Genomic DNA, 23,752 nt, shown 5'->3' on the forward strand with positions numbered 1-23,752 from the left:
GGATGAACTCTAAACTGAACTATGTGGTTCATTTCTCAAATTCACCACACAATTCATATAGATTAACCCCTCTCTCGATGGTGATTGAATCTTTAAAGAACAAGAGTTTCCTCTTGGATTAACCACTTGAATTGAGAAGGAGAAGATGATTTATCAATGCATTCAAATAAGCAGAGCTCTTCTCCCTAATGAAAGTGGGGTTTAGTGAATCATAGCTCCAATTTCAACAACAATTGCCATAAATGAAAATTAAACTAAGTGTGAAGAAAGATGAAGAAGAAGAAGAAAATGCTTAAAACTGAAAGATGAAAAGTTGCAAGAAAAGCCAAAATAGCTTTCCGGTATACTCCCGGAAATTCAAGAGAGTTCTCCAAGTACAAGTGCTAGAAAGTAAAAGTTTCTATCAGTCTAAATGTCAAAAAAAAAAGTCCCCTTTTAAAGTACAAATTCCTTCTCTATTTATATTAGTCCTAAAACTCCTTCAAAGATCTTCAATTGGGCTAGCAATGTGGGCTTTCTCTTTGTTGAATTTCTGGTTCAATTGAAGAAGTTGCTGGCCTTTGTGAGGAACAGAGGAAGCAGAGCAAGTTGGCAACAATTCTGGCCCATTGAGGGGCGTTATTGGCAATAACTCTAGGCTTAATGCACGTTGGCAACGTGCATGGTGTTTTCCTGGGAGTGAGCTTTGAGACTTGGGCGTTGCTGGCCCAAGTTATTGCCAACAACTTGCTTTTCTTCTTCTTGACTCTTCTCTCAAGCCTAATGTTGCCCAGAATTTGAGTGTCAATTCTCTGCTTCAATATGAACTATCATACATCATTGGAAAGCTCAGAGTGTCTTCTTTCTAATGCACTTGGAATCATCTCAATTGGATTTTTCTAGCTCAAGTTATGCTTCCTCAAAGAAGGTAAGGTCAAGCTGCCAAGTTGTTGCTGAAAACGCCCCTTTCCTCCCAAGTTGGCAACGTGCCAAGCCTCCCAAGGCTGAGACATGAGGCTGGCGTTGTTACCAAACACGCCCCCTTGTTAGCACGTTGGCAACGTGCTCGTGCTCCCTCCAGGGCTAGTTTCTAGCTTCCTCAAATTTCAACCTCATTTTCTTGTTTTTGGGACCTAAAGATGACTCTGATTCAAGCTTCCATTTCATGCTTCACTATAGACTATTATATATGGTTGGAAAGCTCTGGATGTCTACTTTTCAATGTCGTTGAGAGTGCATCATTTGAAGGTCTACAACTCAATATATACTCCATGGAAGAGAGCAAGGTCAGGCTGCCAGGGTTGCTGCGTTGTTGCCACACACGCCCTTATAATTTCAAGTTAGCAACGTGCTAACTTCATTCTCCTAGCATCAGGCTTTGCTTGCTACGTTGCCAAAGAACACGCCTTCAGAACTTGGCGTTGGCAACGTGCATCACACCCTTTCCTGGGCCAAGTCTTCTATTCAGCGTTGTTTGCCTGCGTTGTCCTCAAACACGCCCCTCATCTCTAGGCTGGCAACGTGCTCGAGGCTCTGGACTAGCTCCCCAAGGTTGCTTGCTGCGTTGCTAAGGAACACGCCTATTTTCCTGGCGTTGGCAACGCGGGTGGAGATCCAAGGCTTGGTGCCTTCCAAGCATTACTTCCTGGCGTTGCCTTGGAACACGCCAATGAAAGTAGCGTTGGCAACGTGCTCGATGGGTAAGATCCAAGGCTTGGTGTCTACCAAGCAGTCCTTCCTGGCGTTGCCTTAGAACACGCCAATGAAAGTGGCGTTGGCAACGTCCTCGAAGCTCCTTCCTGGCCCAAGTTGGCAACGCCCACATATGCACTCCAATGTTGCTTGGCGTTGCCTTCAAACACTCACCCTTTCCCCAAGTTGGCAACGTGCTCTTATTTGTTGGCCTAGAGTCTTGCTTGCATGCATTGCCAAGGAACACGTCCATGCTCTCCCAGCTCAACAACGTGCTCGAGCTTTCCTATGGCACCAAGCTTTGCTTGCTACGTTGCCAAGGAACACGCCTTCAGACTTTGGCGTTGGCAACGTGCATCTCCCTTTCCTGCCCAAGCCTTCTTGCTGCTGGCGTTGTCACCAAACACGCCCTTGTTGGTGGCGTTGGCAACGTGCTAGGGAGCTGCTTCCTTCCAGGTTTTTGCTCCCTGCGTTGCTATGGAACACGCTATTAGTTTGGGGAGTTGGCAACGTGCCAACCCACTCTTCTTGGCTTGCCATGGATTGTTGGCGTTGCCCTCAAACACGCCATTGTACATTCAAGTTGGCAACTTGCTTTGAAGCTTCAAATTCACCTTCCAAGGCTACTTAGCGTTATTGCCAAACACTCAAGTGATAATGCACGTTGGCAACGCCCAAGTCTCTTTCTCCTCGCCAAGCTTGCTATGTTCCCAATCTTTCTTGCTCAAATTCTTGCTCCATAGCCTTCTTACTTCATTACCTATCATTAACCCAAGAAATTGTCTCAAATTATTGCCATTCCATGCAATCAATTTCATGAGATTCATTCATACTAATTCATTTATGTATTCCTTAAATCATTTGCATGAATTTGGCTACAATCAACATGTTCCTTGATATTCTCATGCATGAAGACAAAACTCATAAAAATACTTGTTTATTTAGAGAAAAATGAGTGAAACTAAGCTAAAACCAACTAAACTAACTAGCTAATATAGCAAGTATGCAAATACATCAGGATGTGTGACAGAGGGACAGTCCAATGGTTAGCTACCAGGACTTGTCGGGTTGGCTCTATAACCGACAGATGATATCATCAGCCACTAGGGACAGGCATTCATCATATGCATACTATATGAATTGTTTGAGATTGCCTATTTGACTGCATATTACTTGCTAATTGTCTAAATGCCTTATTTGTTCCTATTTGTATAAATCTTATTTGATATAACTGTGTTTGCTACTTTATACTCCTGCTGGTGGTTGGGAGGTTTGAAGGAATTGGAAAGGGAAGTATTAGTTAGACTGAAGAACCTTTAGTCAGTCGCAACATATGGTTTAACTTGTTTATAAGCTTTGGTATTATCTGGAGGAAGTTCCAGGATTGCCTTTGGCTTTCCTCTATTATTATGTATTATATATGTGGAAGCGGTTACCATGCTGGGGACCTCTGGTTCTCACCCACGCGGATTTTGTGGTTTTCAGATGCAGACGTGAGGTTTCTCGCTGAGGCCTGCTGGAGACTTCTGGATTAGCGAAGATCATTTGTTCTTGGAGACTCTGTTTTAGTTTATATGTTTTGCTTAGATACTTTTATCTCCATTAAATAATACAAACTGTGATGACTCCTCTTATGGGAGATTTCGGACAATAGGTTTTATGTATTTGTGTCCCTTTGGGGTTTTCCTTATTTTATCATATGTATATATTGCTATGCTCGGACCGGTTATCTTCGCAGCCGGATTTTGAGTCTTGATATTCCTGTTTTTGACACTCCTTTGTATATATATAATCTCGCATTGGTTATCCTTGTTCGTCACGTTATCGATCGGAGTGTTGCGCTTTTGAGTTTCGATTTTTGTTTACCCTTTTTTTTACAAAGGCTCCTAGTTATAATCAATCATTCATACTACTATACGTACTAAATTTTTATTTTAGAGGTCATAATACCTTGCCATCTCTGAATTATGACTTAAGCATAAGACTTTATATGGTAGGGTGTTACATCGGATTTTAAAATAAAATTAAACTGATTGAATTTACATAAGAATAAATTATATATATATATATATATATATATATATATATATATATATATATCGAATTTGATTAACTTTTAATTTAAAATCGATCCAACACAAACACACTTAATATTTGATGGTAGAGATAAAACTAAGAATTTAGATGTAATTAATCTATGAACCACGGATACTTCGCTGAGTTGTTGTGTCCGCGTGTCGGACACATTTTGGACACGACACTCACCAATACTCATCCGACACGCGTGTCTTTCGGACACGACACTCACCAATACTCATCCGACACGCGTGTCTGCTGTGTCCAACCGTGTTTTAATAAAAAATAAAAAATTCTTTTCCAAACACACCTGGACACGCCTAAATATCATTATGTGTCAGCGTATCCAGTCTTATTCTTAACGTATATTCTTAAAATAAATTTAGATATAGTATATTTATTTATTAAAACAACAAAATATTTTAAATACTTGATATAATTAAAATAAGACATTAAAAATAATTAAAAATTTTAATTTATATTTTAATATCAATAAAATATCAAAATATCAATACGATTTATCTAAAAAATACTTTATATTTTATATGTATGCGTGTCCTCGTGTCAGGTAAGGTTTTAAAATTCGCGTGTCGGCGTGTCCCGTGTCGTGTCGTGTCCCGTGTCCGTGTCAGTGTCCGTGCATCATAGTAATTAATTGATGTGTTAAGGCTGCATTTATTTTTGTGGACATGATAGAATATGACACTAGGTTAGACAACAATAGAACAGAGACCCTAAAATTATTCTTTGTATATTATGTTTTGATATAATGTATAAGAAATTAATGTAATGTCCTGCATTATGTGATTGTTTGGGCACCCTCGATAAAAAAAAAAATTTCAATAAAAAAGTTTTTTTATTTTTTAATGCGTTTGACAAATTTCTAATAGTAAAAGTAAAAACATTAGAAAAAAACATCTTTTTCGAGAAGCTACAATTTACATCTTTTTTTAAAAGATCTTTTTTTTCTTTAAAAAAAATATTTTTCACGTAATATATGAATAAAAAAGTACTTTTATCTTATTTTATCCAAACATAATTAATAAATAAAAAGATCTTTTTACATGAGATCATAGTTATAAGAACTGAACTAGTGATTAAACCGGTCAGATTACTGATATTTATTGGTTCAACTGATAAATGACTGGTTGAACTAGTAAAACCGGTCCTTTATAAATAAAAAATATAAAATAGTAAAAAATTTAAAAAATTTAAAATACATATCTTCAATATTTTAAAAACAACCAAGTCTCAAATTTTAAAGACAACTAATACCAAGATAGACATAAAATTAGTTAATACTACTACATGGTAAAAAATCGTGACCATAGACCCCTTTAGGCCACCCCCAAAACCGTGATCATAGACCCTTTTAGGTCACTCTTTTTTGAAAAACCGTGACCATAGACCCTTTTTGGTCACTGTAAAAAACCGTGACCATAGACCTCTTTAGGTCACCACTCAAAACTGTGACCATAGACCCTTTTAGGCCACCCTTTTTTAAAAAACCGTGACCATAAGTATTCTATGGTCACCCTTTCCGAAAAAATCGTGATCGTAGCTTTTTTTTTGTCACCCTAAAAAATCGTAACCATAGAGGAACCGTGACCAAAAAAATCGTAGCCATAGACTCAAAATGTTGTAGTGACAATAGTATTTTAATTTGACACAATAAAAATAACAATCCATAATACCAGTAAATTTTAATCCTAGTATCAAAACAGATAACTTTAATCACAACACTAACATTGAAATAAATAAAGTAAATTAATAAATTTTTAGTAAAATTTATATGTCTATTAATAATGGTAAATAATTAAAAATATAATTAATTCAAAAAATAGAGAATACAAAATTTAAATTAAATTAGATATTTATAAAATTATTTAATTCAAGATTTCACTATATAATTAGCCTTTATCATATATAATATTAGAAAACAAAGTAGCAGAGTGGTAATTAGGAGACAGTTAACAAAAGGTCCCATATTCGAGCCATGTTGGATTTTTCTAAAATAACAGACTCTAACTGGTTCACGCCGATTTTATCTTTAAACTGTTACCATGTTGGATTTTTCTAAAATAACAGACTCTAACGGATTCACGCTGGTTTTATCTTTAAACGGTCCAAAAAACAAATTGAACCAGTTAATAATCCGGTTTATTAGTTTTCCAGTTAAATCGGTCGGTCCGATTCGATTTTTACAATTATGCATGAGATATCTAAATATAAAATCACTTTTACTTTTGTAAAAGATATTTAAAAAAATCATTAAGAAAAAGATCTTTTTTCAAGAATGGCGCCAAACAAGCCCTATGTTTGGATAGATATGAATAAAACTAAAATATTATACTTAACAACTAAATAGCCATGTGATCCCAAATTTTTTGCATCAAGTATAAACTAATTTAATAAAAAATGAGAATATGTAAGGAGTACAAGAGATTACAAGAAGAATTGGTCTATGAACCAGTAAGGTAAAAATAGTATTGAAATAATAAATTAAGAATAAACAAACTAAGTAGAAAAGTGAATTAAACTTCTACTGAATAAACCTGCAGCATGTTATAGAGAAGAGAATGAACAATAAGAAGGAAGGAAATATTAAGCCAAGTAAGTAATTGAAATTACGCAAAAGAAGCGAGTATGTGTGAAAAAAGAGAAAAAGAAGAACGCAGAGAATTGATAGGGCAGGGAGAAAAGAGTACCTTTATGAGAACCACGATGCATAGAAGCTTAAAATAGAGAAAATAAGAAGGAATAATAGTAAAATAACAAAAAATATCTACGGACAAAAAGGAAAAAAATTTCATAAAAAAATTCGTGTCAACCTTCTCAAATTTTGTGTCTATCATTATCCTTCTTCATAAAAGAGTAGCCACAAAAATAAAGAAAACTGTTCCGGAGATAATGTGTCTAGTGTGTATGTCTATGCTTCCAAATGCTCTTTAAATATTCATTGTCCATATCTCTGTGTCCTGTTTCTAAAAGCAAGCATAGCCTAAAAGATTCATTGAAGCATTAATATAAGATTTAATTACTCTATCGATCCGTATAATTTCATCGAATTTTTAATTAGGTCCTTATATTTTTTTTCTTTTCAATTAGGTCCCTATATTATATCGAATTTTGTAAATAAGTCCTTATCGTGACAAAAATGTTAAAATTAACGGAATATTCTATTAAACTATATAAAATATTCAGTAAAGTATTAGGCATATTCGGTTTGTTTAACGGAATATTCTATTAATTCTATTGTTTTTGTCACAGTAGGGACTTAACTACAAAATCTAATATGGTATAGAGACTCAATCAAAAATAAAAATGTATAAAGACCTAACTGAAAATTTAATAAAATTATAGAAATCTAACAGAATAATTAAACCTTAATAATAATAATGAATAAGGGATATTTGTACTTTTGTAGGGTCAAACTGTGTCAAAAATTAGGTTAGTGGGCCCTAATTGAGGCCCAAACTCGGGGTTGAGAGCTCCAGTTTGCATCAAATTAGTCGTCATTCACCGAAAAATCGGGGTGGCCCAATGTTACCCATAAATAGAAATGAACCCATCCAATTTAGCCCCGGAAAAAAATTGTTATTTGATAAATCATGTTCAATTCGTTCCCAGGAAAAAAAATAATATTCAATAATTTTGTTTTGAAAATAAATTATTTTATTTAATTTAGTTGAGGAAATTTTCCTATAGAGTTAACACGAAAGGGGCTGGAAAGTCTAACTGACTTGAGCAGTGGAGTGACCAGTATAACCCTGTGAAGGAGAATACTGAAATTCTGAAGAGTGAAAACATTAAAACAAGGAAGATTCGTTGTAAGGGAAAGGTAAAATGGAGGGCTAAAAAGTCATAAGGGGAAATGGAAAAAAAAAAATGTGATGGAGAGAGCGTAGGAAGAAAGCAGGAAGGGGGGAAGGCACAGAAGCAATTTTGGTAGAAAAAGAGAGACACAGTAAAAGCATGCTAATAAGGTTGCATCCTCTTGCTGGTGTTGGAGCAGCTCAATCTCTTCGTTTCTTTGCTTCTTCTGCTGCTTCTTCGCTCCCAATCTTTCTCTCAACAAAACAGAAACCATCGTTCTTCTCTCTCCGTCGATTCTCTGCCATGGCTGACCAATTCGTCAACGGCACCGTTCACCCTAACGGCGTCGCTGTCATCACCCTCGATCGTCCCAAAGCTCTCAACGCCATGAACCTAGGTTTCTTTCTTCTTCTTCGTACTCTTTATTCTTTTCGTATATGGATTCGCTTCTGAACCGTCACTCGATCATTTTGGAGCTTCAACTTACTGATTATCTCACTAGGCTCTGGAAACCCGGAGAATGAAAAATTCGGGATGTTGTGCTGAAATTTGTAGGCAAGGGGAAAAATTGGGCTCTTGATCCCATTTTTCTTTTACCCCCTAATTTATCACAGTTTTGAATTAAGTAGGGTAATTGTTTTTCTGCTCTTGATATTGAGTTGGGATGATGCAGAAATGGATGTGAAGTATAAGAGTTATCTGGATGAATGGGAATCGGACCCGAGGGTTAAATGTGTCTTGGTCGATAGCAGCTCGCCTCGTGCCTTTTGTGCTGGTATGATTCTAACTCATGATTCCTTCATTGTCGTGCAAATGATTTTGCTGAAGCATGTTTCTGGCATTCTGCAATATGTTAAAAATTAGCTTCTTTTGCAGATACTATTGTATTTAAGATTTGAGGTTACTTGGTTTTGAGTGGTAGGTAAGGTTTTGAGAGTCACCATTGGTGGTCAATGCAGGTATGGATATTAAAGGGGTTGTTGCTGAAATACAAAAGGACAAAAACACTCCTTTAGTGCAGAAGGTCTTATTACGTTATTTGCTTCACCTTCAAGTCTAGTATATTAATGCATATTTATATGGCTGCTGTTGTGATGTGCTTCATTGGATATATTGTTTACTTCCATGTTACATCAACATCATGCCGTCTTCTGATGCTATACTATTGTTTCCATTTCCTGTTTTTGTCAAATAACAGTTTGTTTATCGATTCTCAATGACTGCTTTCTTGGCAACTGAGATAGTTTATCTGCAGGTGGTGATGTGAAGCAGATAACATTTAAAAAGCATCTGTCAGATATTATTGAGGTCTAGTTGTATATTATAATGTATACCATCAGATTCTTACAATGTATAAAGCCATGCCAATAATACGAACTGAATACCTTTCCTATATAATATTTTAACTTTTGGGTACTCATAGACCGGTAATATCTTTGCTTATACTATGTTATAAAGTATGCCAAGGCTACTTATTTGGTAGACTATGCTATTCATGACAAACTTGGCTGTAGTCCTAGCACTGATGCCTTTAGAATGCTCAATATTACAGTTTAATGAGTGACATACAGTTATGGACAAAGTTTTATGCCCAACTAAATACAAAAGAATACATACACTATATGGAACTCTGGCTAGGCGGTTGAAGAAGCTGCTGAATTAGCCACTTTTCAATCTTTTTTCACCCTCACTTTTTTTCTGTTTCTGATGAATATGACCATGAGGAATCACCATACCCAAATATGTGAGACTTATCCTAAATTAGGGTTGGCTTGGCCTTGGTCATAAGGGGCTTCTAGTTGTTGTCCTACTAATGCCCAGTCTGTTTGGAATGCACCAGATATTACTGGTCTGGACTAGTCCGGATTTTCACACAATTTTTTTTTTTTTTTTTTTTTTTTACCTTCACTTTGACTTTCCTTTAGGCTTTTATAATGTGTGGCTGTGTGCCTTCTGGAAGCAACCATTAATGCAGTTGGGTTGACTTTGGTCAACTTTTTTATTTTTTAATTTTTTTTTATGTGGATTATATTGTGTAACTTTTGATTTGCTGTCAACATTATGTTGAATTATATGATATGCTACATCTTGCATTTTTGCATGACTTGTTGATAGCTACGAGAAAGTAATGTGATATTGTGTTCTACATTTTAGGTCTTCTTGGCTGAGTATTCTTTGATATGCAAAATTGCTGAGTATAAGAAGCCATATATTAGCCTTATGGATGGAATAACAATGGGCTTTGGAATTGGTTTGTCTGGTCATGGACGCTACCGTATCATTACAGAGGTATATGCTTATTATAATGGCCTCATTTAGAGATATAGCATAAAACTCATGGATTGCAATTTGAGATGTTTTTGACTTGTTAAATACACCTATTCAGAGAACTGTACTTGCAATGCCAGAAAATGGAATTGGCTTGTTTCCTGATGTGGGTTTTGCTTACATAGCTGCTCAAAGCCCAGGGGAAGGATCTGTTGGTATGTTACTATTTCAAATTAAAAATTTCATAGTAAAAATGTTTGTTTACTAGATTTATGTGAATCTCTGTGTCACATTATTTACTTGATTTATATATATTACTAATTGCAGGTGCTTATCTTGGATTGACTGGAAAGAGGATCTCTGCTCCTTCTGATGCAATATATGTTGGCCTTGGAACACATTATGTGCCATCTGGAAAGTTAGGTTCATTCAAGGAGGCCCTTTTGGCAAACAACTTGTATGTTAACGTGAACCATCACTTGAGACTTTTCTTTAAAATCATCACCCTTTTAATTCCTTTGGTGCACCATACATTTTAGTCTCCTTGTATGCTAAATGGTCTATCATGTCTACTGCCCTTTGGTTATATAATTGTAACGATTGCATAAATAAAATAATGATCTTACACAAAACCCGTTGGTGATATAGTTCCCAGGATGCACATCAGGACATCAAAGTACTTTTAGCAAGATACGAGTCCAACCCTGAGAGTGAGGCACCACTGAAATTGCTTTTACCTCAGATAACATCTGCATTTGGAGGAGATAAATCAGTTACCGAGACAATTGAAGAGCTAAGTAAACACCAGTCAAGTACTGACTCAAATGGTATGCTTATTCTCCTATTGTTTGCTAATGAAACACTATTCTTAAAATGTCAAGATACAATTTATCATGTGTTCACTGAATAATGTTTGAAACTGAAAACTTTGCCATCCATATATCTGAAATATTCTTTTTTTTTTATATCTTGCCAGTTGTCGAGTGGGCTAATGAAGCTCTCCAAGGCCTTGGGAAAGGTGCTCCTTTCTCCCTTGTCTTGACCCAAAAGCACTTCTCTGCAGTAGCTTCTGCACTAGGGAAAAACGACAGTGAGTTATCCACGGTATGCATTTAATTCATTTCTCTTTTGGTTTTTAGGTGGTTTTAATGTTTCCAAGCCCTTAATTTTTTGGTCTGCATTTCTGAAATTCAGCTTAGTGGAGTAATGAAAACTGAGTACCGAATTGCTTTAAGGTCTTCATTGCGACATGATTTTGCAGAAGGTGTCAGAGCAGTATTGGTGGACAAGGATCAGGTTTTCTTTTTCTCATATCTTTACGTTTTAGTCTTGTTGACAAACTGTTGATTTATTTAGCATTAATTCTTGCGATTCAGTCAATACTTAGTATATAACTATATATACTATTCTTTTGCAGAATCCCAGGTGGAAACCATCAAGGTTAGAGGAAGTTGATGCCAGTGAAGTGGAAGCCGTCTTTAAACCATTAGGGCCCGAGGTTGAGGAATTGAGTGTGTAATTTTAGAAAGTGAGTGTAGTTTCGTCTTCTCATAATTATGCATTACAGACTTGTAGACACTGCATCAAATAAACGGGTGGTGTTATCATTGGCTCTGGGTCGAGGTGCGGGTCCTATGTGTTGCATGTACTGTTTTCACTGTGATGATATTATTAATATAGCACATGATGTTGGAAACCGATGGACGATGTTGCTTCTAGTTATCATGGAACCGCATAGAAGAAATCAAGCCATTTTTTTTCTTTATCTCGTACTTTCTTCCACATCGAAGAATTGTCCCCAGATTCTACGTGGAATAGTTGCGTGAACACGTCTTTGTATTGGCCAGTCTTTTGAATAAAGAGCTTTAGCTTCACAGAAATGTAATATAGTCATTTACTTTTCGAAATGATTAATACACTCCTTCCTCTTTTGCCCGTTGTGCCCTTGTGCGATAGGATCATCTTGATCATGTAACCAGTGACAATGGTTTCAGAATATAGAACCGGAGTTGGTCTAGTGGTTAGAATCAGTAATATGCCTAAGCAAATGTCGATAGATTTTTATCTTTTATACAACAATAACAAAGTTTTGTCCCACTAGGTGGGGTCGGCTATATGGATCAAATATCGCTATTGAGTTTTATAATGTATCATGTTTATAGAGAGAATGTTTACATATAGATCGCGTTTTACCACCTTAAATATGGTTTTTTAGATCTTTCTCTATCTGTTATCCATTGTCCATCTTTCATCTCATTTACCCTCCTAATTGTGTGCTCTGTCGGTCTTCTTCTCACATGTCCAAACCACTTGAGACGTGATTTGAGACGTGATTTTACCATCTTTTTTACAATAGGTACTCCAACTCTCTCTTTTATATCTTCGTTCCTTATTCTATCTAATTGCGTATGGTCATTCATTCATCTCAACATCTTCATCTCTACCACACTTAACTTATGTTCGTGCTCCCTTTTGGTAGCAGTGCGATAGAATTTACCTTTAAGTTTTAATGGCACTTTTTTGTCACATAAACCAGACGCATTTCGTCATTTTGACCAACCTATTTGAGTCATATGATTTACATCCTTTTCAATCTCTCCATTATTCTGTATGATGCATCTAAGATACTTAAAACTTTTAACTTTTTGTAGGATGTTTTCTCTAATCTTCACCTCTGTATTAGGGTTTTTCCTTCGGTGGCCGAACTTACATTCCATATATTCTGTCTTGCTGTGGCTTATGCGCAGACCATACACTTCTAGAGCTTCTCTCCATAATTCCAACTTCTTATTTAGGTCTTCCCTTGATTCTCTCATAAAGACGATATCATGGGCAAAAAGCATGCACCATGGCACAGGCTCTTGGATATGCTCTGTGAGTACTTTCAAGACTAATGTGAAAAGGTATAGACTTAAGAATGATCCCTGGTGTAATCTTATACCAATAGAAAATTCCTTTGTCACACTACCTTAAGTTTTCACACTAGTTGTAGCTCCATCATACATGTCTTTAATTACACGAATATATGCGATCCTTACTCTCTTCCTTTCCAAAACCTTTTTATAAGACCTCCCTTTACACCCTATTATTACTACGATACCTCTCCCAATGGTGGATCTACTTGGTATAAAATCAAATTGGTTCTCTGTTACTTGTGTCTCTTGTCTCAACCTCCGTTCTATCACCATTTCCCATAACTTTATAGTATGGCTCATGAGTTTGATCCCTCTATAGTTTTCGCAACTCTGTATATTCCTTTATTCTTGTAGATAGGCACTAGGATGCTCTTTCTCCACTCATCCGACATCTTCTTTGACATTAAAATCTCATTAAAAAGCTTGGTTAACTAACTGATGCCTTTCTCTCTATGACCCTTCCAAATTTCAATGAGAATATTATCGTGTCCTACTGCCCTGCCATTTTTCATCCGCTTTAGAGCTTCTTTTACCTCGAAGTCTCAAATCCTTCGATAGTAGTCGAAGTTTTGATCTTCTTCCCTCGTGCATACCCGACCAAGGCTCGGAAGAGTCTTCTGTCCTTCATTAAATAACTCGTAGAAATAGTTCTTTCACCTTTCATGATCTTCTCATCTTGAGCCAAAACTTCACCTTCTTTATCCTTTATGTACTTAACCTTATCCAAATCTTTCGTTCTTCTTTCACGACTCTTTGCGATTCTATATATACCTTTTTCTCATTCTTTCGTACCTAAAGATTGGTAAAGACCTTCATATGCTATTGTTCTTACTTCACTTACTGCTACTTTTGTCTCTTTTTTAGTTGCCTTATATTTTTCTCAATTATCTGCATTGCGGTACAAATACCACTCTTTAAAGTACTCTCTTTTTGTCTTTATCTTTTCTTGTACACTCACATTCCACCACTAGAACTACTTGTCTCTTGGTCCTATCCCTCTAGAAATATACTTTTGCTATTCTTCTAATAACTTCTGCCATCTCCTTCCACATCTTCTCTACGCTTCCATCCCCTTTCCACTTTGCCTCTTCTCTTACCTATCTTAGAAAGCTTCTTAGTTCCACCTTTCATCTGCCACTACCCCGTCCTTGGGTTCTTCGTATGATATCTTTTTCTCAATTTTCACATTTTTTTCTCAATTTCCACCTTTCCTATGTTGTGTTGTTAAACTCTCGCCTAGAATAATTTTACAATTAATACAAAATTTTCAGTCGATTCTCCTCAACAAAAAGAAGTCGATTTGAGAGCTTGTCATGCCACTCCTATAGGTTATAAAATATTCGTCTCTCTTTTTAAAACATGTATTTGTGATGAGAAGGTCAAAAGTTGAGAAAAAATCCAAAATAGTTTTACTTTCGGTATTGACTATCCCAAAATCATGGCCTCCGTGAATACTTCCATACCCAGTCACTTCTCTTCCAAGATGGCCATTTGAATATCCTCTTAAGAAAATCTTATCCCTCGAAGGTATGTCTTGGACCAAACTCTCTAGATCCTCCTAAAATTTTATCTTGTGTTGCTCGTCTGAACCCCTTATGGTGCATAGGCGCTAATCACATGAAAAGTACCTCCTTTCACCATAAGTTTGATAGAGATGATTCGATCACCCACCCTTTTGACATCCACTACGTTCTTCTTCCACTGTTTATCCACGATCATACCTACCACATTCCTATTCTTCACATTTTCTGTATACCAAAGTTTGAACTCAGAGATATCCAACTTCCTAGCCTTTGTGCCAACCCATTTTGTTTCTTGTAGACATGTGATGTTAATCTTCCTCCTTGTCATGGTATCTACCACTTCCATGAATTTTCTTGTTAGAGTGCCTATGTCCCATGTCCCAAATCTTAAACTTCTGTCGCTTTGACCTTTATCTTTACATTTTCTTTATGAACAAGCTTATTTACCCTCATCCGTTCATGGAAACGCGATGATCATTGCTCATTTAACACTATACCCGGACATTGATGCAGTGACTCTTACTCATTTGATACTGTACGTGAGCCATGTAGCATGTTGCTTACGGGTAACGACCTAGTTTTAGATCAATAACGTTGATCCATGTTATGATGATTCAATTAAATTTTTATTTTGGCTGTCGAAAACCTAACACAAACCCTTCTTTTATCCATGTCTTTTATACAACAACAACAACAACAACAAAGCCTTGTCCCACTAAGTGGGGTCGGCTACATGAATCAAACGACGCCATTGTGCTCTGTCATGTATCATGTCTACAGAGAGACCGTTTACATGTAGATCTCGTTTGACCACCTCATGGATGGTCTTCTTAGGTCTTCCTCTGCCTTTCGCCCTTTGTCCATCTTCCATCTCATCCACCCTCCTGACTGGATGTTCTATCGGTCTTCTTCTCACATGTCCAAACCACCTGAGACGCGATTCAACCATCTTTTCCACAATGGGTGCTACTCCAACTCTCTCCCTTATATCTTCATTCCTTATTTTATCCAATCGCGTGTGACCACTCATCCATCTCAACATCTTCATCTCTGCCACACTCAGCTTATGTTCGTGCTCTCCTTTAGCCGCCCAACACTCCGTACCATACTGCATAGCCGGTCTTATAGCGGTGCGATAGAATTTACCTTTAAGTTTTAAAGGCACTTTTTTGTCGCATATAAAACCAGATGCACTCCGCCATTTTGACCAACCTGCTTGGATCCTATGATTTACATCATGTTCAATCTCTCCATTATCCTGTATGATGCACCCAAGATACTTAAAACTTTTAACTTTTCGTAAGGTGTTCTCTCCAATTTTCACCTCTATATTGGAGTTTTCCCTTCTCAGACTGAACTTACATTCCATATATTCCGTCTTGCTACGGCTTATGCACAGACCATACACTTCTAGAGCTTCTCTCCATAACTCCAACTTCTTATTTAGGTCTTCCCTTGACTCTCCCATAAGGACGATATCATCGGCAAAAAGCATGCACCATGGCACAGGCTCTTGGATGTGCTCTGTGAGTACTTCCAAGACTAATGTGAAAAGGTATGGACTTAAGGATGATCCCTGGTGTAATCCTATACCAATAGGGAATTCCTCTGTCACACCACCTTGAGTCTTCACACTAGTTGTGACCCCATCATACATGTCTTTAATTGCCCGAATATATGCGATCCTTACTCTCCTCTTTTCTAAAACCTTCCATAAGACCTCCCTTGGTACCCTATCATACGCTTTTTCCAAATCAATAAACACCATGTGTAGATCCCTTTTATTACTACGATACCTCTCCATCATCCTTCTTAATAGGTATATCGCTTCAGTGGTAGATCTGCCTGGCATAAATCCAAATTGGTTCTCTGTTACTTGTGTCTCTTTTCTCAACCTCCGTTCTATCACCCTTTTCCCATAACTTCATAGTATGACTCATAAGCTTAATCCCTCTATAATTTCCGCAACTTTGTATATCCCCCTTATTCTTGTAAATAGGTACCAAGGTGCTCTTTCTCCACTCATCAGGCATCTTCTTTGACCTTAAAATCTCATTAAAAAGCTTGGTTAACTAGTTGATGCCTTTTCCTCCAAGACCCTTCCAAACCTCAATCGGGATATTATCAGGTCCTACTGCCGTGCCATTTTTCATCTGCTTTAGAGCCTCTTTTACCTCGAAGTCTCGAATCCTTCGATAGTAGTCAAAGTTTTGATCTTCTTCCCTTGTGCATAATCGACCAAGGCTCGGAAAGTCTTCTGTCCCTCATTAAATAACTCGTAGAAGTAGCTCTTCCACCTTTCATTAATCTTCTCCTCTTGAGCCAACACCTCTCCATCCTTATCCTTTATGCACTTAACCTGATCCAAATCTCTCGTTCTTCTTTCCCGGCTCTTTGCAATTCTATATATACCTTTTTCTCCTTCTTTCGTGTCCAAAGACTGGTAGAGACCCTCATATGCTCTTGTTCTTGCTTCACTTACAGCCACTTTTGTCTCTTTCTTAGCCGCCTTATATTTTTCCCAGTTATCTGCATTGCGGCATAAAGACCACTCTTTAAAGCATTCTCTTTTTATCTTTATCTTTTCTTGTATACTCGCATTCCACCACCAGGACTCCTTGTCTCTTGGTCCTATTCCTTTAGATTCACCAAAACTTTCTTTTGCTGTTCTTCTAATAACTTCTGCCATCTCCCTCCACATCTCTTCCGCGCTTCCATTCCCATCCCACCTTGCCTCTTCTCCTACCCGTCTTAGGAAGCTTCTTTGTTCCTCACCTTTCATCCGTCACCACCTCGTCCTTGGGTTCTTCGTATGATGTCTTTTCCTCAACTTTTGCTCAACGCGAAAATCCATGACGAGCACCCTATGTTGTGTTGTCAAACTCTCTCCCGGGATAATTTTACAGTTAATGCAAAATTTCCGGTCGACTCTCCTCAACAAGAAGAAGTCGATTTGAGAGCTTGTCATGCCACTCTTATAGGTTATAAGATGTTCGTCTCTCTTTTTAAAACATGTATTTGCGATGAGAAGATCAAAAGTTGAGGAAAAGTTCAAAATAGTTTTACCCTCGGCATTGATCACCCCGAAACCATGGCCTCCGTGAATACTCCCATATCCAGTCACTTCTCTCCCAACATGGCCATTTAAATCTCCTCCTAAGAAAATCTTATCTCCCAAAGATATGCCTTGAACTAAACTCTCTAGATCCTCCCAAAACCTTATCTTGTGTTGTTCGTCCGAACCCACTTGCGGTGCATAGGCGCTAATCACATGAAAAGCACCTCCCTCCACCACAAGTTTGATAGAGATGATCCGATCTCCCACCCTCTTGACATCAACTACGTCCTTCTTCCACTGCTTATCCACAATTATTCCAACTCCATTCCTATTCTTCACCTTTCCTGTATACCAAAGTTTGAAACCAGAAGAATCCAACTCCCTAGCCTTTGCACCAACCCATTTCGTTTCTTGTAGGCACATAATGTTAATCTTCCTCCTTGTCATGGTATCCACCACCTCCATGGACTTTCCTGTTAGAGTGCCTATGTTCCATGTCTCAAATCTCAACCTTTTGTCGCTTCGACCTTTACCTTTTCCTTTGTGAACTAGCTTATTTACCCTCGTCCGTTCACGAAAACGCGAGAACCCTTGCTCCTTTAACACTACATCCGGGCACCGATGCAGCGGCTCTTGCTTTGACACCGTACTCGAGCCATACGGCGCGTTACTTCCGGGTAACGACCTAGCTTTAGCGCAATAATGTCTTTGATTCATGTCATGGGGGGTTCGGCTATATTTTTACGTTGGTTGCCGAAGACCTAACACAACCCTCCTCCTTTATCCGGGCTTGGGACCGGCTATGTACCGCAAGTGTAACATAGGCGGAGTTAAAAAAGAGGTGCAACACGAGGACTTCCCAGGAGGTCACCCATCCTAGTACTACTCTCACCCAAGCACGCTTAACTGCGGAGTTCTGATGGGAATTTGGATATTACTTGTAGTTCGTCCAAAGAGTAGGCAAGCTCTTCAACCATGCAGTTTGCCCTGTGATTAAGTTCGTCTAGTGATTAAGCTAATTGTGTGTTCGAATTCAGTCTTATGTATATAGTAATTCATTGGCTAAAGACAAATATTTAATAGAATTTCGATTTATGACGAATTAATCTTTGACCTACTAAATTAAAAGATACCATTAAAAGCTAAAAATAGTTTAAAAATATAGCAAGTATAAATTAATAAATTATACACGATTAAACTTGGTTATATCTTTTCAATTTTAATCGTACAGCAAATCCTTTTTTAGGTTTGGATAAAAAAAATTGATGTTTAAGTTACGAGTGATGTAAATTATGAGGCCATAAGGATTTTCTTAAAATAAATATTTTATTTATTAATATAGATAATTTGGAGCATTTTTATTGATTTGCATTAGAAACGAGATAAGACACGTCATGAAGTCTACGTATCACGTTTGTAAATGTGATATGTGGGAGATAATGATGAACATTTATCTCGTTTACAATGTAAATGAGATATACACTCACTTATTTTGTTTATACTATAAATGAGATAAACAAAAAGTTATGACGTTTTTACTATAAACAAGATATAGTACGATAAATTTCGAGTAGCTATAAAAGAATCTGCAACCATCTGTGTTCTCCACAAATATTTAACTTCTTCTTCTCCTCCGTTTTTATTCCAAGACTAAAGAAAAAGTATCTAGTAGTAGTGGATATGTAATTGTAAGTGTGTAGCCCAATTGTCATATGAGAAACAGTGACATGGATGATATTTGAGTGTGATAATCCTATTCTGTTGCATACTCAGAGAGTAAATTGTTTATCTGAACTAAAGAGTCTATTATTGAGAAACATCAGTGCTAGCGGAACAAATGAGGTTGGAAGAGTTTGGTATAGGTTGTTAGCACCGATGAAAAATAAAAATTCTCGGTTTTGTCTATTTTGACTCCATGTCGATGAGCATGTGCACTTTATGTTTGACATCAACGGGAGAATCATGGCAGAACAAGTGATGGAGCTTTTCTGCGAGAGTTGGTGATGTTGGTAATGATGGATCTGGTCATTTGAATATTGTCTACGATGATCCATCTCTTGCACCACCACCGTTGCACTGTGCTAGTCCAGCGGTAGACATGGACGTGGACGGTGAGGAGTCCGATGAGGAGTATGTTACCGATATTAACAGTAATGGTTCTTTTGAGGATGATGAGGGGGAGTTTGTATCGGAGACTCCGGTGGAAGCACCAGTTCAGTATCTTCTACCTACCCCACAACCAATTCCGACCTTATCAGCTGTAGTCACTATCATACATTGAATTTGGACACGGTGTACGAGAAAACTTCATTTTTCAATATAGGTGGAGATGATTACAATATAGACGGTGATGTGGAATTTAGGATTGGCCACGGATTCAAAAGTAGATAGGTAGTATTGCAAGGTGTGAAGAATTACAACCTCTTTAGAAGTGCTGAGTATCGATTCGTGGAGTCGGATCGATTAAAGTACCATGTGCATTGCATGCAAAAGGTAGTAGGATGTCATTGGAGTCTCCGTGTCACCCTATGACAGAATTTCAGATATTGGTGAGGTCAAGTTTAATTGTGGTAATATATTCTTATATATCATGATTATTTTGGTTATAAATGCCTACCATATATTTTTTATTTTGTTTGAGAGATACATAAATTTAGAGGTGTGCACACTTGTTTATCCCTACCATGTCTCAATATCATCGACAATTGGATAGCAACTTCATTTGTAATATCATCCTACCCCTTATACAGTCCAGTCTATCAGTTGTAGAGTCACTATTCCTGGTACCAAAGAACTCCTCTACCCACTTCCAAGTCGGATGTTGGTACTATATGTGAAAATCACGTAAGCACCCACTCACTGGCTCTCCGTGAGTGTGTAACCCAAGATGGTACGCAACGTCCTACACTCACCCCAAGGCAGGTGGAAAATGTTGGTCTCCAGACGTCAACGCTTCACGAATGCAGTAATTAGGGAGTTGTCAAAGACAAAATTCTTGAGCTGCACCATGTCGTCAAAGTCAGCCTTCCTTAAATAAGGGAGAATGATATCTGGTGGTGTAAGAGTGTGGCTCACTCGTCTAGGGAGTAGTAGGCGTGACCTCTGCTAAAAGATAAAAACATTTCAATAACAAAGCTATTTCGATAAGATTTTTATTTCGAAATAAAAGGATAAAAATAATGATAAATAATTATTTCATATTTTAGAATAATTAATTTAAAAATTAAACATAAAAAATTTATCAAATATCATTGCAACAAATATCTAGTAAAACAAGTTCTCTAGTATATTCAACATTAAAATTAAAAACATAAAATTCGAATTCAAAAAATAAGAAAACGTAATAAACAATTAATAAATTAAATTAAATTAAATTAAATTAATTAACTTTTACTAACAATACATTACATACCTAACAAATGTTAATAACATGCCAATTAACCTATTTTATGTTACCAAAACATAATCTATTTTACTCATATATAACAACATTAAATTTATAAAAGTACCCTAACTATAATCATAAGCTTACTTATTTGAAAAATAAAAACAACACTAACCTGGAAGTCGATTGTTCCCACAATGTGCCAAGTCGCATTCAAGTGGTTGATATCATCGTTTCGTGCATCTGTGCTCGCCATAACATCCGAATATCTCAAAAATATCAAGAAAACATCCGACAAAAAGAGAAATGAAGGTTAAGGGGAAAGAAAAGTGGCAATTGAGACTCTCTAAACGAGTTACTTATATAGGCATGTTTTAATCTTATCTCGTTTACAGTGTAAACGAAATAAGATTGTGCATATCTAGTTTATACTATAAACGATCGTTTATACTATAAACAATATATGTTACCTGTCGTAACACGTGTGCAAACAGGATACGTGGACTTCGTGACGTGTCTTATCTCGTTTACACAGAATGTAAATTCATAAAAACATCCCAAATTACCTATATTGGTAAATAAAATATTTATTTTATTTATTTAAAATAAAACCCAAGGTCATGCTTATAAAAAAGAAAATGAAAAAAGTACAAATAAATTATTTACCTTGTGATATACGGAGTCCTCAAAGATTTGAAAATACATTTAAATTCTTAATTTTTTTAAAATATAGACATATTAATCCTTCATGTTCACTTGAATAATCCAACGAAAAAATCAGACGTTAATCTGTTGTAATAACTTGGTTAATACAAATACACACGTGAAAAAATTTTCAAAATGAAACAAATTAGATCCAAAGATTGACGTGTCCAAATTTAGAAGAGATAAGAAATTTAAATATATTTGTAAATTCTTTGGGATATAAATATCTGCAAACCAAAAAGTCAGATATTAATTTGTCATTTTCTCAAGGAAAATATATTTTTACTTTTTCTTCGGGTATACTTTATAACCTTTGAAATTAGGTGAGTCATGCAACGTTGAATTTTTAGGAATTATAGTTATCAAAGGGGCTTTCTAATTTCACCCAAAAGTTAGGTTTATTTATGCAACAAACTAGATATCATTTTTATATTAATAAATGTATCAATAAGGTAGTGATCACCATTCAGTTCGAAGCGTACTGAAAGATCACACTCATTTCAGAATAAAGCTCCGGTTGATTGGTCTAGTGGATGTTGTTTCAAAGAAGCAAAACGTTTTCATAACTCAACTTTGAAGGTATCTATAAAACCCTACAAGCTTAGGTTTATTGAAGCACCGAATTCAATGATGTAAAGCCATTGCCCATTGTTTATGCACTTTGATCAAGCTGAGAAACAACTTCCACGATGAGTAAATCATAGGGAAACGTTGCAGACAGCCCAATGAGTTGAAGACTATGATGATTCGTCAAACTCATCCAATCTCTCCTGCTTCTTCCTCTTCAATTCAGCTTCATAATTTCTCAATCTTTCATTCATCTTCTCCTGCAATCACATATTATAAATTTACAAATTTCTAAGAGTAAAAAGGAAACTAAAGGACTTCAAATTATGTTACTGAACCTAAATTAACAATGAGTACAGCTTCCAAAACCAAGAAGTTAATGAAGGAAAGAACAGAGTGGCGATTTTTTTTCTTACGTATTGGTATAATCTTGGTGTAATACTTAATCATTGGATTTTATGGTGTTTTTCGAAATTGTGGGAACAGTACAATACGCCCCCCTTGTATTGACAATACGCCCCCCTTGTATTAGACAATACAAGGGGGGCGTATTGTCAATACAAGGGGGGCGTATTGTACTGTTCCCACAATTTCGAAAAACACCATAAAATCCAATGATTAAGTATTACACCCAAATTTTTTCAATATAATCCAATGATTAAGTATTACACCCAAATTTTTTCAATATATAAAAAAATTAACCCAGAGTGGCAACCTTATAATTATTTTCCATGCGGTGCATAAAATAGAATCCGATGACGCCTCCTATGATTGTACCAGCAATGATTCGAAAGTAGCCCCATCTCTGAGAAGCAGCGGCCCTCATTGTTTTTAAAATCGGACTGTACAGTGGATCGGTCACACTAGAGTCAGAGGTTTACTGGCCCAATCGATTGATCAGTGTTTCAATGGATTTAACAGGATTGAACACTAATTATCGTACCAACAAGAACAACAATAACATCATTTCCTAAGGTTGTAGTGGCAACAGCGTGCTAGCAACAATAACACTAATATTCACATCAACAACATTGCTTTGAACATCAATATAAATAAAAAAGCTAAAGTAATTAGACAATAAAATTTACTGGAATATGGTCAGAACCGCAGAATTAAAAATCGCATAACTGCAGAAAAAATAAAAACAAAACAGCAAAAAAGAAACAAAAGGAGGGGAGAAGAAGCGAAGAAAAAGAAAGAAAACAACAGAAGAGGAGGAAGCAGAAATGCGGAACTCACAGTCGCACCTCCGGAGATCTACCAAGAGCGCACCCAGCGAACCAAAAGCGGACAAAGACAGCGGAGGCAAGAACTAGTGCAAGACAGCGCAGCAAAACTACAGAAAACCACGAAGACACAGCAGCAGAACAAGACAGGAGGCGACTGGGAGAGAGCAGAACCGGCGGTGACTGGGAGAGCAGAACCGGCGGCGAAAAGAACAGAGAAGAAGAGACGCAGAACGGAGGATTAGAGGCTAGGGTTTCTCACTGTTTAGTTCAATGGTTTGCAATTTACTCTCTTGTTTTTATGTTTTTAACGTCGTTTTCAACTAACCGTTTTTTACTACCCACCACCACCAGTGTTTCTCTAGTAGGGGTTTAAAGTCCACCGTTTTTTGAATTATTGCCAGTTTTTAAAGATAATATTAGAAATAACAAATTAAATTACAAGCATTTAAACGGTAAGGATTTAAATAAAAATTTGATGAAATAAACGTACAAAATAATTAAACCAATATTATATCTTAATAGTCTAATAATAAAGAATT

General features: G+C 36.7%; 1 protein-coding gene and 1 long non-coding RNA gene across 5 annotated transcripts; one reads left to right on the forward strand and one right to left on the reverse strand.

The window, feature by feature from the left end:
* Positions 1-7,332: 7,332 nt before the first annotated feature.
* Positions 7,333-11,711, forward strand: LOC112790270 (3-hydroxyisobutyryl-CoA hydrolase-like protein 3, mitochondrial). Of its 3 annotated transcripts, none has more exons than XM_025832595.3 (10): positions 7,333-7,960; positions 8,237-8,338; positions 8,523-8,587; positions 9,718-9,852; positions 9,950-10,046; positions 10,159-10,288; positions 10,480-10,658; positions 10,808-10,935; positions 11,026-11,127; positions 11,249-11,711. In XM_025832595.3, exons 1-10 carry the CDS (start codon positions 7,723-7,725, stop codon positions 11,348-11,350), a joined length of 1,278 nt encoding a protein of 425 aa, XP_025688380.1. In that variant the 5' UTR covers positions 7,333-7,722; the 3' UTR covers positions 11,351-11,711. The 3 variants fall into 3 exon arrangements, with proteins under 3 accessions (XP_025688380.1, XP_025688381.1, XP_025688382.1); XM_025832596.3 differs by lacking the exon at positions 8,523-8,587 and adding an exon at positions 8,819-8,871 and having other exon boundaries at positions 7,337-7,960; XM_025832597.3 differs by lacking the exon at positions 8,523-8,587 and having other exon boundaries at positions 7,454-7,960.
* Positions 11,712-19,918: 8,207 nt separating this feature from the next.
* Positions 19,919-23,591, reverse strand: LOC140183775 (uncharacterized). Of its 2 annotated transcripts, XR_011879777.1 has the most exons (4): positions 23,224-23,564; positions 22,700-22,826; positions 20,888-22,244; positions 19,919-20,429 (listed from the first exon to the last, which is right to left on the reverse strand). It is a non-coding gene; the product is annotated as an uncharacterized lncRNA (long non-coding RNA). The 2 variants fall into 2 exon arrangements; XR_011879776.1 differs by lacking the exon at positions 22,700-22,826 and having other exon boundaries at positions 23,224-23,591.
* Positions 23,592-23,752: the final 161 nt, after the last annotated feature.

The sequence above is a fragment of the Arachis hypogaea genome, chromosome 3, assembly GCF_003086295.3.
Source record: "Arachis hypogaea cultivar Tifrunner chromosome 3, arahy.Tifrunner.gnm2.J5K5, whole genome shotgun sequence".
Lineage (NCBI taxonomy): Eukaryota > Viridiplantae > Streptophyta > Magnoliopsida > Fabales > Fabaceae > Arachis > Arachis hypogaea.